This window comes from Gobius niger (genome assembly GCF_951799975.1).
Source record: "Gobius niger genome assembly, chromosome: 22".
In the NCBI taxonomy this organism is placed as follows: Eukaryota; Metazoa; Chordata; class Actinopteri; order Gobiiformes; family Gobiidae; genus Gobius; species Gobius niger.
The window spans coordinates 18,569,590-18,587,559 of record NC_136873.1 but is presented as its reverse complement, the minus strand read 5'-3'; the positions used below and the strand labels follow the sequence as shown (position 1 = coordinate 18,587,559).

Sequence of the window (17,970 nt, the reverse complement as noted above, 5' to 3'; positions counted from 1 at the left end):
GTGAAATGCAAGGCAGGCGACCGACTCCATCACGCAGGATGAAAAAGTACCATGGAGTGATGGGGAAAATTCAATACCGACATGTAAATATCAACCGGACCAACAGAGCTACAGCAGAGAGCACAACTCATGCAGCTACGAGCGGACGTGTGTCTTCTTTAAATGCTTTCCAACATGAATGACCACCATACATTTATCTCTGTGTATATATATCTCTATTTAAACTTTGTTCAAAAATAAAATCTGAAACATTCAATAAGAAATTCTTTTAGGCGCCTCCTGTGACGCATCTTTTTGCATGTAAAATATATCCAAGCAAAAATACACATTTGAACATTTCTGAATCTTTTTCTCTCCGTCGGACACAATGAGGAAGGAAATAAAAAGGACAAACGGCAAAACTCAAACAGGTCAAATGAAAACTGTTTACACACGAATACTGAACAGTTATTTGAGTGGGTTTAACGCTGTACCTTGAGATATACGGTGGTTTTCTTTAAGGCACACTAACTTTTCTCAAACCTATAGTTACACTGCAAAAAGTGCCCTCCTAAAAACAAGGAAAAAAATCTTAAAATAAGACATTTTGTTTTGTTTTAAGGAAAGAATTCTGCCAATGGGGTCAGCATTTTTTTTCTTGCTAAGAATTCTTATTTCTAGAATATTTTTCTTCATAAAACAAGAAAGAAACACTAAATTTAAGCAAATAAATAGCTAGAATTAAGCAAAATGTCCTCAGAAAATGGAGTAATTTAAGGAAAACATTCTTATTTAGTGAAAAAATGTGGGGTATTTTACCTAAATTACTCACATGAGCAAAATGTTCTTAATAAATGCTAATATTTAAGGAAAATATTGCCCGGAGACCCATCACCATGATGTGGAGCCAGGCTGATGCTCAGAATCACCTGCTGGAGGATTCACCTATTGTACATGTTTTTAGTGGTAGGGGAAACTCCACACAGAAAGGCCCCGTCCTGGTGGGAATCGAACCCGGGACCTTCGAGCTGTGTAGCACAGGCTCTAACCGCTGTGCCACTGTGCCGCCCACTTTAAAGAATGGAATGTATTATCTGTGAGAATCAGTTCTTACATTAAGAGTTTCTTTGTCTAAAGCTGAAAAGTCAAAAAGTTGTTTTTTTTTGTTACAAGAAAAATTAGCATATTTTTTAGCAAATATATCTGAACAAGAAATGGATAGATTTTCTTTCCAAAAATAAGTTTTTTTTTTCTCAAGAAAACTTTGCTTGGCAGGACAAAAAATAAGAACTTATTTCTTAAAGACATTTTTTCCTTGCTTTGAATGCACTTTTCGCAGTGTATATTTTGAAGGAGTTCTTTTTCTCTGCTCACGGACGAACATGGCTTACTCCATCACAAATCAGTTTAAAGCAACGCTAGGAAACTTTTACCAGCACAGTTTGGAACTGGAGCAGGACCTTGGCGCGGCTTCACTGTCACAAGTTGCATAGTGCTGCTTTAACTTTCAAGTAAATGGCTCTAAATCTAACCTTTTGGATCAACATTTGCATAGCATTTTTTGTTAGTGAGGCGCCTACAACCCAGAAAGTTGGCGGCCGCGGGACTTTTCTTTTTCAGAATGAGCCGGGCAGGAATGAGATCTCGTTTCTGTCAGACTTGGCCCCGAATTGCGTTGTGTTTTGAGCCTGCAGACTTTATGAGCGAACCGTTAATGCGAACTCTAAAACTGCCACAGCGGCTGAGGGAGACTGTAAATCTGTACAGGCAGGAGGAATCCAGTCCAATACAGGCTCACGGTGGAAATGCCTTGTGAACATTTTGTTGGGGATAAATGATCCATAAAGTACAATCGACTCTTTAAGCTCAAAGCAAGTTAGACAAAGTCAAAAGTGACAATGAAGATGCATAGGAAAAGACTGGGACACCACAAAATCTCAACAAATCCCACAAGTGTCACTTTAAACGCAGGGTTATACAGATGGAGAATTCATTCATGAGTCACTGATGTAAACTGAGGAGTATCAGGTCCCTAAAATAAATGTATGTAAAGTACGCAATAAAATATAAGGTGAAAATATGGCTCTGATGCTCATGCCGCTCTCCAAAAGGCTTTATTATTGTTTCCCTCAGCAATAGAAGCACGTTTGGTACTACTGTTTGTATATATTTTGAGCTTTAAAGGAATAGGCCACCGTTTTTACATACTGAGATATGTTCTTACCTGAGCTTTGACGAGTTCTTTAGGACCTGTCTGATCTTCCCCCGTGCCTTCAGTCACGTAAACACAGCGCAGACGGCGTTAGCATTTAGCCTCTCCCTCTCTCCTCTATAGCTCCAAAACAGGTCAAGATAGAAGCTACCAAGCTCTTCCACGTTTACCCTATTTAAATATGGTTACGTGAAGTGTTCCACTACAAAGTATAATTACACAAAATTAAACAATGTGGATTTTCTAAGTGGATAAAAGGGGGAACTATATTGTAAGGCGTAGTAATACCAGGAGTAGTTTGGCATCCGCACAGTAAAGTGAAGATTACTGCGCAGGGAAAACGTGGAAGAGCTAAGGTAGCTAAGGTAAGAACATATCTCTGTATGTAAAAACGGTGGCCTATTCCTTTAAGGTTTAAATGCTGTCGTGGGGTATCAACATGCAACTTGGAATGTTCCACAGTGTGGCTTTAAAAACATCCGCTTTAGATGCTTTTGCCCCACGGCTCAGCTTGGATATTTCCAATCACTTCCATGTTATTTGTACAGTGATTTTTAGAATTTGTTGAGATTTTCACATAGAACATTTGTAAAAGTGCAACAAGGCCACGCCCAGTTTCATTTGCATGAGATCACAAGCAGCTCCCTGACCCATATGAACCAATGAGTGTGCATAGACCCTCTTCGTGTGGACACGCTCCTCATCCGTCCGTGGAATGCATGTCGAACAGCAGATCAACGCACACAATATATTATTTTCGAAGTATCATAGACAAAAGTACCAGTGACAATCAATACAAGTGTTACATGTACCTACTGTGGCACACACCTAATGTAAGACACGGAAATCAAATATCCTTAAGGCATTAAACATGACATTATTGAAGAAATAAAGGCGCGACTAAATCATAAACACACATGTGTTGGATTCAAAGTAAATGTTGAAATGGTCCGGACACAAGAGCACGAGCAGCAGAGTCTGGGGAGGCGGGTCTCGGTTTGTTGTCGTTTGGAGAAGCCTGACCTTTGTTAGTTTTTTTTAACTTAAAGCAGTACTAAGTAACTCCTCCCCCTAGAGGCCATAAGCGCAACTGCAGGTGTAGTAGCAAGGTACGATTTTTTAATTTATTAATTGTCTTGGAGAGTAAATACTACGCTGACAGGAAAGGTGAAGGGAGAGAGGGATACTGTACATCCAATTATACAATTGAAATATTTTTTTTCACTCAAACTTGGCTGTAAATACTGTTTAAAGTGACGTTAGCCCGCAGTTAGCTTTGCCCGTTAGCATGTTAGCTTCTTCTTTGTGATTACATTAGTGTGTATTGCTTTCTCCGGACCGGTGGCAGTCAAGTTGCAAACATGGTTTTCTGTCCAGAGACACCAGGGGGAGATGAAAGACCCTCCAATCATCCCATAAACACTTGTATTACCCCCACAGGGACTACGGAAAGGATTTATTAAGGTAAACACGTTACTTAGTACTGCTTTAAACAAACCAAAACAGAATAGATGAATGACATTATATTATTTCTCTCACTGACTGGCCTTGTTAAAGAGGGGCAGACCCTTCACAGGGCGTGTGGCCGCCTCCGATTTGTACCGGTTTGTCCGTCTGCTTCTCCTGGGACATTTACAAACAGGCCGACCCAGATCTCCCCCCACCCCTGTCGCCGAGGAGGCCCCGTCTTGTTCCTCTGTACAGTCTGGTGGCTCAGTCGTACAGCACAAAAGGATTTACAGGCTGGAAACATTAAGACATTCGTCGTGAGAGCTGAGGTCACGCTGCTGTGGCCACCTTTATGTCCTTCACCCTAACACAGAGGTTCTCAAACCCGTCACACATGGAATATGGGACTTTTCCAATCTGAGCCTGACAAAACCCGTCTGGTTCCTGGTTCTAAACAAGGTGACACTGGGTTCACGGCCACCTCCACTTCATGTTGGTCACGATTAGGACAAAAAGACTCGAGTGAGCTCTTCAGTGCTGCATGTCAAACATTTGGCAGGTGGAGTTTAAGAGGAAACACTGCAGGAAACAAAGCTGCTACATTATTTTACGGATTGTACTTTGTAACTTCTGCTGACTTCTTAAATGTGCTTTTGTCACACACTGGGGACAACGACTAGCACCTACTAACACCAAACCACCCAGTCTTTTACTGAACTTTGAAGGTTTGGTTTTTCCTGAAGGATTTGTTGATATCTAAATGCGAGCCTGATTTAATGAGCTCTTGACCCCAGAAAACAAACATTTTGAGCGTTTTAGATAAATGATCTTTTCTTCAGCTCACTGCTAAAAGATATTGCATTCCCCTGTCCACCTGCAGTCTCACATTTCTTCATATTGAGTAGAAAAATATGGTTTCCTGTTCTCTCGGTGAGGTGGCCACAGCACGATGCTCTCCTCTCTCACTCGTCTGTTTTATGACTGACCGGCTGGTGACTGTTACAGTTACTCAGTCCACTTTGCGTTTCCGAGGCGATGCAGCACCCGATCTCCTCCAGCAGTCCTTGCACGTGGGCCCCCGCCTCGCTGACCCCCTTGCCCCCCTGTCCCAAACACAACCCCAGCCCCAGAATCCCGTCCTTGCACCCCTGCTCTTTCTCCCACGGCACCTGCGGGACGCTGGAGTTCCGGACGGGGCTGCCGCCTTCGCTGCCTCGCCGGTGCAGCGACTTCTCCTGGTAATGGCGGGCCGTCTCTTTGGACAGCACCTTCCGCCGCAGGATGCTGGTGGAGGCGGGCTGGGCTGAGGATTCGGGGGCGTCCGGACCGGCCTGGGGGTCTGAGATAGTCCTGGATCTGCCGCTGGGCACGGGGGGAGAGCCCATAGGGGATGGGGGCGTGGCTCTTTGCGGTAACACTGGGGAGCAGGAGTAGCGGTCGCAGGGCTGGCGTCCCGTGGAAAGAGAATGGTAGCGCGGGGGGGTCCGGGGCAGAGATCTGGCGCAGTACTGTGATCAGAGAAGGGAGGAGGAGTTACTGGACAATCTGGGCCACATCAGGGAACACCTACTGCAGAAACAGAAACCTTTTTAATGCCATCCCTGCGAAATTCAATGCCTCAAGGCCTATCTCACCGGAGACTAGTTGGAGACTCGAGTTGCCGCTGGCCATGGATATGTCTCTGAGACGTAACCTGGAGATAAGGCGAGTCTCCAGGTAGTCTCGGTGGAAACAAGCAGATTCGATTTCAGCCGAGTCTCCACATAGTCTCCGAGAGGTCTACGCGGCCCCGAGCAGCTGAGGCGATGTTGCTAACACTATTTGTTGTCCTCAACTGGTGAGATGTTTCTGTGACTTCCCTGGAAGGTCTCAGAGATGTTAGATACCAAGGAGATCTGAAAAGCCCACTTTAAAAAACAGTGTTAATTTTGACAACATATTTTATTTTAGTTTTAGTCTTAGTCTTTTGACTAAAATGTAATTTAATTTTAGTCAAGATTTAGTCAAAAAAAACCTTTCAATTTTAGTCTAGTTTTAGTCGACTAAAATTGCATGTCAATTTAGTCGACTAAAATGAAGACTAATTTAGTCGACTTATATTTATAATATTCATTATAATCATATTTAATCGTGGTCCTTGACTTCTTGGGGCTGCTTCCACATGAACAAAGCACAGACCTGTTCATTTGGTAGTGAATTTAAATGATATAAGGCTTTTTCAGACGGACAATGGAAGTTTGGCTGATTTTAGTCTCTCCTTTTCATTTTTATTTAGTCTTACACTGCAGAAATTAACTATATTAGTATAAACATCTCAATTTGAGCATAATAATCCAAATTGTAGTTGTTTTGACTAGTTAAGATGTTGTTGGGCATTTGTCCTAGATTATTTCACTTGTTCTGAGATGTTTCCGACTCGTTTCAATACATTTCGTCCTTATTTCAGGTCATTTTCTTTGCCAATGGGGTAAGAAAATTGGTCTTATCTCATTGGCAATATTACTTTCTTCTTTCAAGCGAGATTTTCCTTAGACCCAGTTTGAAATGTCCTCAAACAAGCAAAGTAAACGTGGTCCGATCAGGAAAAATGTCTAAATTAGCGAAAACCGCTCCAAACAAGATACATTTCCTCAATTCAAGTCATTTAAGGCAATGCTTGATATTTACTTTTTGCAGTGTATTTTAGTCGACTAAAATATCTGGACATTTAAGTCATAGTTTTAGTCTCATGAGAAAGTTTTAATTTAGTTTTAGTCGGCAAAAATATCACTTTGACTAAAATTAAGACTAAATATTTTAGTCGACGAAATTAACACTGCTTTCCACACGCAGGCGCGGATCAGCCCAATGCCTGGTCAGCCCGGTTAGGCGAGCTTTTATATAACAAACCAGTCTGACCAGGTATAGGTTTTGGGACCGATCTCTGGCTGTGGCCAAAGTGCTGACCCGTGTCTGATGTGGCGTGAATAGACTCTGGCCTCTGATCGGCAACGAGAGAGTGGACAGTCCTCACTATGAACATGCAGGTCATACAGGTTGTTCTAAAAGGGGATTTTGCCGATAGTAGCATTTAGCCGCTGTTAGCACTACTTTAGCTGGTGTTAGCATAACATGTGCATGAAGCTTACCTTCACAGTTCATAGCGGTTTCTTTTTAATCAATTAATCAATCAATCAAATTTTATTTATAGAGCCCTTTACAACACTCAAGGCGACCAAAGTGCTTTACAATAAAACCACATAAAATCTATTAGAAACATTCATACAACGAAACAATAAAACAGATAAAATGTAGGGCTGCTCGATTATTGAAAAAATAATAATCACGATAATTTTTGTCATAATTGAAATCACAATTATTCAAACGATTATTTGTTGCCTTTAAAAAAAAACGTCTTTATTTTATTTATATATTTGTTAATAAAATAAAACTATGCTGAATATTTTCTGTTTTCTGAACAGTCATAAAAGTACAAATGATTTCAAGTTTGCCTCGATTAAGGAGAGGTCTCTGTTTCACACCTGCCCCCTGCTGGGCAGCCCTCACACCTGCTCAAGCAAACTGAGCATCATCACACAGCGCTGTTTGTTTTTATGTCAGGGAAAAGCAAGAGCCATGGCAGGTGAAAAGCGAAGGGAAAATAATCCCAGCGCCATGAAATAATGCAAGAAAAAAAAATAATAATAAAAAAAAATGAAAAAAAAACCTTTTTTCCCCCGAATTTTTTCCGATTATGCTAATTTTTTAATCGTTTAGTGTAATAATCGAAATCGTAATCAAATTTCGATTAATTGCACAGACCTAATAAAATGTACTAAAGTGCCGTGCTACTTAGTGAATAAATGCGTCTTGAGCCTGGATTTGAAAAGGCCAAAATCAGTGATGGTGCATATCAGGGGGCGGCTTATTCCAGAGTCTGGGTCCAGCTGCTGAAAAAAAGGACTGATTACCCAGTGCTTGGACTTGGTCCTGGGCACTTCCAGCAAAATCGACTCTTATTTTATTACAGAGATTTCTTTTTATCACAGCGGTTTCTTTTCTGTTTTAATGCAGCTTGGCTCCACTGAACGATTCCGCAACCACCACCAGAAGGCAGCGCTTTTCCACTTGTTCTCATCGCGGCTCTAAAAACGTTTAATGACGATCTGTACAGCGTTGCGCTCACAACAACGGGGGTTATGGAATCATTCAGAGGTGCCAAGGCAAATAAAATAGAGGAGAAACCGCTAAAATACAAACCATGAAGGTAAGCTACATACTATAGTCATGCAAACACCAGCTGAAGTTGCGCTACAAAAGTTAGCTAAATGCTAATATTTCTGTCCCAGCGATGTAATGCACTGATTTTAGGACCAAACTGCACAACAAAGACCTGCCTGTTTTTAAACTGAATTACAGACAATGAGCAATTTTGATCACATGGCATCACTAACCCACCTGTGTGTGTGACGAGGGGACCGTGATCCTAATGGGGGGGGACGGTGCTGGGGCGGTGGTACTGGTGGTGCTGGTGGTACTGGTGGTGCTGGTGGTACTGGTGGTACTGGCGGTGACCAGGGGCTTCTTGGAGCTCTTCAGGCTGCTCTTGGTGGGCTGTCTGCGGGGAGACGGGGGCAGGTGCTTCCCATGGACCGCGCTGTCGTCCTGGCCCATGTTCCAACCCCCCTGGACCCCCTCATCCTCATCCGCGCCCCCATCGGAGGGCCTGGAGTCGCTGCACGGCTTAGGCTTCAGCTTGGAAAGAGAGTGGAAGGAATAGAGGTTAACTATTTTGCTCCATTTATGGCCCATGTAATAAAAGTCATACTCTGCTCTAGGGAGGTCACGATTATTCTAAATAGTTTGGACACCCCTGGTCTAAATGTTCACAGAAAAGAAACAGTATTATTTAATAAGAGGTCTGAGGTCATACCGGCCCGGGGTAGTCCAGCTCCTCCATGGACCGGAAGAAGTCCAGGCTCTTGGCAGCGCTCAGCTTGCCTGGCTCGCCCGCCGTGGAGGTGGTGAGCGAGTCCAGGATCTCCTCCAGCAGGTTCATCTGCCCGGCGCTGGAGGAGTCCAGGTCCAGGGAGAGGGAGTCGTCACTGTCCTCTGTGTTGGAGCGCACGTCACCGCTGTCCTCCGAGGAGATCCTGGACCAGGACAACAGTCAGGAGCAGTTCCTTCAATCATTACATTTGTGGATACAAATATATACTAGAGGTCAACCGATATGGGTTTTTCAAAGGCCGAGGCCGATTTTTGGGGATTTTTATTGGCCGATATGCTCAGCCAATGATTTTTAGCATACTGTTGCCAGTCACAGCATTTTGCACAGCGATCAAAAATACAATTGCTATTGAATTCTCCAGAGGTCATTTAAAAAACTGTCTGTGAGACTCTGCCTATTAGAGGAGAAAAAAAATGTGATTTATGAAACCCTCCGTACGGACAGCACCACGTGATCCCCCTTCACTGATTCCACCTGGAGCAGAAATGTACTTATTGTAACCTATGAATGAGATTTACCTAAACATGAGGCGATGATGCGAGGGTTTCACAGACAGCGGGAGCAGAGAGCCTATGGTTGAGTTCTTAGATTTTATTTTGAACTATCTTAATCATTTCTAAGGAAAATAAATAAATGAGCCGTTTAAAATGTGCACCAAACCTCTCCTCACGTCTGTGCAGCGTTTCTGAAAAGTGCGGTCTGCGGACGACAGGTACAGACCTAGTGTGGCAGAACAGTTTGTACAGAAGGTGTTGACCTCCGTTTGTCACGTACGTGAGCTTCATAAATGAGACCCCTGGTTTTGACATGCAGCATCTTTCACTGACTGAGGTTTAGTGAAACTAACTAACTTTAGCCAAACGTGTAGCTAACCAATTTTCACAGTGATGTTTCTCTGTTCCCCTGTGGCCCTGACTTAACACTGTCCAGTGCAACAAACAGGAAGTCTCTGTCGGTCCGGACATGTCGGCTTTTATCAGCACAACATCAGCTGAGAGCCGATATGGAGTTTGCATGTTCTCCCTGTGCCTGCGTCGGTTTCCTCCGGGTACTCCGGTTTACCCGAGGCCAGGACTCCCCTGAAAAAGAGAATTCTTAATCTCAGTGGAACTATCCTGGTTAAATAAAGGTCAATAAAAAAAAATCAATAAAAATATTGCAAATCCTCAAATATCGGCCTAATATATCCAGTCGATGTATCGTTTGACCTCTAGCATTCAGGTGAAAGTTTGAATGTCGTTAAAAAGTGCACTCATTTCTGTTATTCAACTTGGCTATGGCTCATCTTGTAAAAACTGTAAAATGAAAACAAATAAAGCCTATACATACGTCACTTTGCATGTAATAAGTCTATATCATATTTTAGTTTCACATGAACTTGTTCAAATGAACTTTTGAAGGATATTATGGTTTCACCTGTATACTGTCCCAGACCTAAGTTTCTACCCCCACATTCTCCATGTTCGCTCTGTTCCTCAGAGCTCCATCAGAGTCAGGTCACAGCACTCAGGTAAACCCCGCTGCACGGACATCCATTTACCCACAATGCCACTGTTTTACACACAATAACCTGGATATTTCCCTCTGTAGGAATTTGAAAACACAACCCCATGAAGCTTTTATTGTCATTTATCTCTGCCTCTGCCCCTCACACACGAGAACGGGGCGAGCTTCAAAGAGATCTTCTCCGGGACTAGAGTTTACAGCTCAGTTATGTATTCATGTATTAGCAGAGAATGTGGACCGTCAAACTCAGTTCAGATCATGTTTGTAACTAGTGGGTGAGCTGCTTTTACACACAATGCAACCCTGAGGAGATACTTTAAAAGTGTTCTTAACTCAGAAAAAGGAGAGCGCCATTGGAGGAAATGGAAACAATTTATTAGTAAGTAATAATAACACATTCTATTATTCTAATTTCTGATCAAATCTATGTGGCATCAAAACCTTTATTGACGTTTTAGGCCAATAAGCAGAAAAAATGCACTTTCAATAGCCTTCAATGTTTTTAACTGAAGTAAAAGTTAAATGTTGGGACCTAAAGAGTTACTCAAGTAAAAAACTTACTTTGGTGAAAGTAATACTTGAGTACTGAGTAACTGTTTGAGCTCAGAAGTGAGTTCTGTTTTCAGTGTGTACACTTCATTCACTTGATTAAACAAGTCGTTCTTAAGATACACAGGGATTGGATGAAGATATATTTGACCCAAAAGGTTTTGCTACTTCCAGATTTACTCAAATGCTTTACTGAAGTAGGACCAACCCCCTCAGTGCTTTAACAGTCACCCTTACCCAAAAACAGTATATAGTATTTATATAAACCCCTCCTGTGTGAGAGGGACCATGTGTCATTGAGCTTTGGGTTGTGGATTTCTGTAAGGCTGAAGGTTCACCTGTTGAGAAGCGCTGGTCTGAACATGACTATAAAGGGAGAAAAACAAATTCTACCCAAACCATCTTCCCCCTCACAGGCGAGTGTCTTCAAATGTCCACTTGGTGGCAGCATAATCCAGACAAAGTGGTCAAAGGCCTGTTTCTGAAGCAGCTCTCTGAGCAGGTGGTGGAGCTGATCCAAATCCACACAGCGGCACATCCTTCATTTGGAATGACTTTTATTCATTTGTTTTCTTGGCTAATCTGAATCCATTGTCCCACAACAGGAGGACACCTACACAGGCATGGGGGGGGGGGCATGCAGACCCCACAGAGAGGTTCCACCCAGCCCGGGACACAGACAGACGCCTCCATATCACTGACTGGGGTTGGTTGTACAGGAACTACACATTTATTAAGAGAGAGAATGAGAGGATGCTGATGATTGTTCAAATATGTCGTCACTATACAGTGTCTGATTAAAGCCACACTGTGGAACATTTGACCAAATAAATACATTAATAGACAAGCGTTTATATCACTGCAGTAAAACATGTGCCTTTACAGAGTCGGCTCAGGGGAACCTCTTAACCCCCACCTGAGCCGAGCACATTTTCCCCAGTTTGGCATTACCCAAATCTAAAAGCTTCCTGAACAAAGCGTCAAACCAGCAACGAAAATGAGGATGAAAACACAACAAAAAAAGCAACAAAGACATGACTAAAAAGTGACAAAAACGTGATGAAAACACAGCAAAGAGTGTCAAAAACAAGGGAAAAAAGTGACGAAGAAAGCAACAAAAAATGACTCAATCAAGACCGTACAGTGAGGCAGAAAGGCACAAAGAAAAAAAAAAGACAAGTCAGACATTTAGGAAACGCAGACTGAGCCTCCTCTCGCTGTAACTACCATCTCCGTCCAGTGTCTCATCGGCGACCGGTGACAAGCAACACCGACGCCATGTTCCATCACCAGCTCGTCTCCATGGAGATGCTGATGGAGTTTGACGATAAAGCTTTGGCATTGAAATAAACAGCGTTCTTACTTGCTGGCAGTGTCGTCGTCGTCCAGGCCGTACCCCAGCTCTCGAAGGCCCACGCTCATGGGGGACTTGTTCAGGTGTTGCTGTGAAGGACAAAAACAAACATGAGAAATACAGAAACACAGGAGAACTCGTACTGCGGAACCTCTGATGTATATTTACTTCATATTTGAACAACATGCCTAAATCGCCTTGCTTTACAAACACATAAACATACACAAAATGGTTTTATAGTTGAAGTACTTTAATAATAAATATGTGTTAGGAGCTGACAGCCGGCTCTGGATGTCTGAGCGGACGGCGCGCTCTGGTCCTGATTAGGCCAACAGTGCCAGCCAGACGGAGGGAAAGTGCCACTCGCTCCATAAAAGTCCCGTGGGGGAGGAGGTGGGTGCAGTAGCCACTTAGGGTGCTCCGTCCGCGGGGGCTAACCGTGAACACATGCGGGGGTAGCTCCGGGCCGTCGTAAAGAGGCTGGAGAGGGGCGCGGGTCTGGGATCTCTAAACAGCATTTTAATAGATTCCTGTGTCAAGGCAGTAAACCCACAGAGCCGGGACAGCCCAGAGCACCTGTGGGACTGGGACACTGCTCACAACCCCCCCCCACCCCCCACTGCAACCAAGTCTGTATGTTCTCCCTGAGTCTGTGGTGTGACCTCTAGGTTTCTCTGTTCAACAAAAAGCTCAAGCTGGGCACTCGTTGCCAAGACGCTGCCCCTGCCTGAGAGACTGTCACCAACAGGACCATGACACTAAAGGAGGCTGTGAAGTCCAGGAGCGTCGCCCTGAGATGGACAATCTAAAGCCGCCTGGACACGGTTGATTCCATGTTCATTATATGTGCTCACAAAACCTCAATGTTGCAAGCATGAGGGCACATGGACTCGGGTGGGGGAGGTGATATCAGGGGCTGAAACAACTGTTTTAGTAATTGATTTGTTCTTTTTTTTTGGTTTTACACAGGAACAAAAGGAGCAAGAAGTAGATGAAAATATCTTTTGATGAATAAACTGCTTTGTTTCAAAGTGAGGGTCTGAATGTTTTATACATTGCAGTGTTAATTTCGTCGACTAAAATATTTAGTTTTAATTTTAGTCAAAGTGTTATTTTTGACGACTAAAATTGGACTAAAACTATATTAAACGTTTTTCATGAGACTAAAACTATGACTAAAATGTCCTGATATTTTCGTCGACTAAAATAAGACTAAATAAAAATGAAAAGGAGAGACTAAAATCATCCAAACTTCTATTGATCATGTAAATTCTCTGCCAAAGGATCAGCTCTGAGCTTTGTTCATGTGGAGCAGAAACATGAAGCAGAGGAACAACATTAAATATGATTATAATGAATATTATCAATGCAAAGTCGACTAAGTTCAAGTTTCAAGTTTAATGGTTTTGTATAGCCCAATATCACAACAGAAGTCGCCTCACAGGGCTGCACCAAACATCAAGGCAATAAAACAGAGCAATAAATATGACAATTAAAAGTTCAGGTAAATATAATGGCAAATATAATTTGTCTTAATTTTAGTCGACTAAAACTAGACTAAAATTGAAGATGTTTTTTTTGACTAAAACTAGACTAAAATTGAAGATGTTTTTTTTGACTAAAACTAGGCTAAAATCGAATTACATTTTTGTCAAAAGACTAAGACTAAAACTAATCTAAAATATGTATATAGATTAAACCAGTAATGGAAATGGAGATAAACTTCCGCCACTCCGGTCCCATCAAAGTCCCAGTCAGAGCCAGTGCAGCCTCCAGTCGTTACGGCTCAGGGGCTGAACTCTGGAGGTTCGTAGCTTTCAAATGAGGAATGGCCTGCTCACACAAACAAAAGAGCCTCCTCAAACATTCCCTTTAAAGGAGCTATCCTTGATTTAGTCATTTTCTGTTATTGGGATAAAATTATATAAATAAAGTTTTGTCCTTTAGTATTCATCTTATTCCGGAGGTTCGCGTGGGCGCCGCCATGAATTGTGCCCGCCCCTTTTCTCCTATGTGTTAACATGGGGCTGGAGAAGTCCACATAAAATCAGCCACTACACGAAAACAAAGCCGTTTTCAGGCCGCACAGAGAAACGCTGCAGTGTCGACATGTCGGTGCATTTTACACAAATCAATCGACTAAACATCAGATTTGAGCGGAGAATATTTTCCCTCGTTCTCCGTTAAAATGAACGGGCTTCGCGCTCGACCGGAAGTGTCTGGAAAACGAGGTGCCGAGACAACGCAAAAAGTGGCAAAAGTGGGCGGGGCGGAATAAGGTGAATATGGACAGACATTTATCCAAAAAACACTGGTTTTAAAGCCTTTTAAACAGTCATAAACTGTCAGGCTAGTGGGCATTTTTTACAGTGAAGTGACAGTTTTCCTCCTGAAAGTTGTGAAACCTGGTTCAAACTCAGTCCCTGTGACGAATGTTGATGTAGGAAAGTTTGAGATGAGTTTGGACCAGAAAATGGCAATTTGAAATTTGAGTGCCCGTGTTTCTTTGTACACTCAGGTATAGCTCCTTTAAGTTCATTAACGCGTCCTCAAGCGATGCCACTTTTACCCGGGATCGATTAATCATAAAAAATAACCTACACATTAATCGATTACCAAAATAATTGCTAGTTAAAATAAAGATTTGTTTTTTTAATGCGGCTCATTAGACAGACATGCCAAATAAGAGAAGGCAGTTTGAGTGCTGAAATGATCAGATGAGGGTGTGTGGAGTGATGTTTGTGACCAACTGTGCTCTTTGAAGCAAATGTTTGAACCAGATCTTATTTTTGAACAAAGCCGAAGCTTTTACCTTTTTTTATGCAATTTTGCTCAAATGTAAGTATGCTTACAACACAGGAGCAGAAACCTGGTGACTTTTTTTTTACATGACACATTTTCAAATTTTAATCATTGAACCAAACCTTTGCACAAACCATAAATGCTCTAATAGAGGCCGGGGCCTTTATTTACTCAAGGGCATCCAGGACCAGGCCTTTATTGGAACCAGGCCACAATTAGACACAGGCCTTTATTTCTATTTGAGCAAAACGGACGACCAGGAAAACGAAGAAAAACGAGATTTGTGTCCATTTGCACCTAAAATATTAGGTTCATTTATTAACATTTCAAACCCTCTCCCAGCGGCTGGAACATTGACGCCTTTTATTTTGTCGGGACAACAGGAAGTGTTTCGTTGCTGTTAGCGGAACATTGACATCAATGTCACTGCAGGTTTCTGTTTCGTTTTTACCGCGGACCGGATTATTTGTTGTTATCTTGTGTAAAAGGCGAGTTTAGACGGAGCGTTTGTGTTCGTGATCGATCATGAGACTGACCCGAGAGAAGACGAGACGCTCGCGCTGATGGGAGGAGTTATTTTGAGGCGTGGGACTGACCTGCACACGGAGCAGCTGGACGTGCTTTGAAGACGCGATGGAGACTTTATTAAAACCCTGGAGGATCACACAACATTTGTTGTTTGATGAGGTTTGAAAAGTGGCTAAATCTGTGTCAAAGTTACGCTCGGATCAGCTCCTCCGTAGCGTCCCCATCGGCCCGGGTTCCGGTTTGTTTACTTCCTGCACGTGAGTTTTCATTTACACGAGTATGAGACAAATTCCTAACATGGGGAATATTTCTACTGCTATAGTTTCTAATAAAAGCCCCGGCCTGTTTTAGAGACCGGCTTTAATTTGCCTCCGCCAACTGCGAACCAGGCCACTGTTAGAGACCCGGCCGCTAATGGAATACAGGCCAGTATTAGAGAATTTACGGTATATGAGATGATCAGATTGATGAGAATACTAGATGAGTGTCCTGGTCATCTCATCTCATGACCTGAGCAGGTGGACTGGAGCGTTTCAAGCTCTTACAAGTGAGAGATGGTCTGAATATGCATGATTATTCACACGTGAAAGACTGAAATAGAGTCAAACTCGAATCGGGATTTTACGAACAAACATAGCTCGGTGAAAACTCATTAAAGTCATCAAATGGGCCTTTTGAGCGTACAATGAAAACACTGACTGGACGAAGTGAAGCCAACACATGCGGCTAACTGCTCGTAACGCCGCTGGTTTGCAGAGAGGTGAGCTGTGCAGAGTGGGCCTCTCACTCCCTGTGACGGAGCGAGGTGTTTATTAAAGCAAGCTGAACCCAAACACCGGCGGGCCCAGGTCATCCGGTGCACCTCTGATCTCTGTCGCCGTACGCAAAAAGAAGGGGGGATATGGGGCACCCCTGTCTCAATTTGTCATCTTCGCTCCGACCTCGAGAATGTAGCTATTTACTACAACTGGGTATTTTACGATTGGAAATTTGGAGAAGCCATGACTTGGATTTTTTTCTTCCCTCGCCATATAGTTAAAAACACATTGTCTTGATTTGGAAACGTGAGCCTGAGAGTATGCGAGCCGGGGCGCGCCGTTGCCGGACTTAAAGAGCTGTCAAAGCCAACAACATGGCTTGAGGTGAAGTCTGTGTTGGCAGAAAAATAATCTGGAAAAGCAATTTATGTGTGTGGAGAAAGTTACAGCGTTATTAGCAAAGTAGCAAAAAAAATTAAACCATTAACCTCTGAATTAACCCAGCACATGTTCTCCAACTCAATCCAAGTCAAAACGCTTCTGGAAAAAAGAGCAATGAGGTTGAAAAGGCAGCAAAAAAATCACCGCAAGAGCAAACAGGTAACAAAAAAGTGATGAAAAAGCAACAAAATAGGCGGAAACACTCCCTTATTAACAGCTAAGTGCTAATTAATTTACTCATTTATAGCTAATTCGCTCTTAACTGGTATTTCTAAAGCACTTATTAAGTCCTTATTTTGCATGACCTTTTTCATCATCTTACTAGCTACTAACTAAGACTTTTCCATTTATTAATTCTTAATTACAACTCATCAGCCAGAAATTACAACATTGTTGGACATTAATTATTATATTGTGTTTCTGGTTATACAGGCTTTTTAGGTGTTAATACTATACAAATGTTATTACCATTCATTAGCTCTCGATAAACCGGCAAAAAATACAAAAAATCATGCCCGCTCTTAATGAATTATCTACAGCTGAGAATATGTTCACCATTCTGAAGTGATGCTTTGATTATTTCTGGCTGATAAGTGATAATTAAGAATTAATGAATGGGAAAGTGTTAGTTAGTAGCTAGTAAGATGTTAATGTTAAAGGGGGGGTATTATGCAAAATTGACTTTTTCAAGCTTTACATCATGTTATTCTGTCATTCCCTCATTAAAAACATGCCTGAAGTGTTGCCTTGGCACATTCACGTATTTTTGAGTCATCTGTAAAAACTCTGATGGCGGCCATTTTAGGGATAGGTTTGCCTGAGTCCTCCTAGTAACGCCCCCACCTCCTGGAGACGCCTCCGAGCTTTCGTCACCAGCCGAGTAACCAACCACTGCTCCTCAGCAGAACCCCCTCCCCACTGATGCCACAGACAGCGTGTGGAGGGGGCGTGTCTGAAAGGCTCAGAGGTTCTTTAAGAGACAGAGGCCTATTTCAAGACATTCACTACAGCCATTTTGAGAGAGACATTTTATACAAGGCAGTCATTCTAATTTACTGCATTTACAGACCAACAGAAGGTTTGTCATCATTGTAGTGTGATATAGACTGGTGCTACGTGACAAAAAGCAATCAAAAAGCATAATACCCCCTCTTTAATTAATTTATGTTACCAGATAAGAGCGAATTAACCATCAATCAATACACTAATTAGCACTTAGCTGTTAATAAGTGAGTGCTAAAATAAAGTGTTACCACACAGGCAATGAAAAAGCAACAAAACAGGCGACAAAAACAACAAAAATACGATGAGGAATAATCTTAGATCAGTTTAGCAGGCCTTAGCTTTCAAATGAGGTGTTACACTGGCCTACAAGCTGCAAGCTCCAGTCAAGAAGCTTTTA

The 17,970-nt window shown here is 42.5% G+C and overlaps 1 protein-coding gene across 1 annotated transcript in view; it reads right to left on the bottom strand.

Annotated features, from left to right (window-relative positions):
- Nucleotides 1–4,230: 4,230 nt before the first annotated feature.
- The window catches only part of dennd1b (DENN/MADD domain containing 1B), a 318,027-nt gene continuing 304,287 nt past the window's right edge, over nucleotides 4,231–17,970 (bottom strand). Inside the window, exons 20-23 of the mRNA XM_079580929.1 lie at nucleotides 12,049–12,128; nucleotides 8,553–8,772; nucleotides 8,078–8,374; nucleotides 4,231–5,148 (exon numbers count right to left, since the gene is read on the bottom strand). Of these exons, the coding sequence (XP_079437055.1) occupies nucleotides 4,603–5,148; nucleotides 8,078–8,374; nucleotides 8,553–8,772; nucleotides 12,049–12,128 (1,143 nt within the window). The 3' untranslated portion in view covers nucleotides 4,231–4,602. The remainder of the gene's footprint in view (nucleotides 5,149–8,077; nucleotides 8,375–8,552; nucleotides 8,773–12,048; nucleotides 12,129–17,970) is intronic.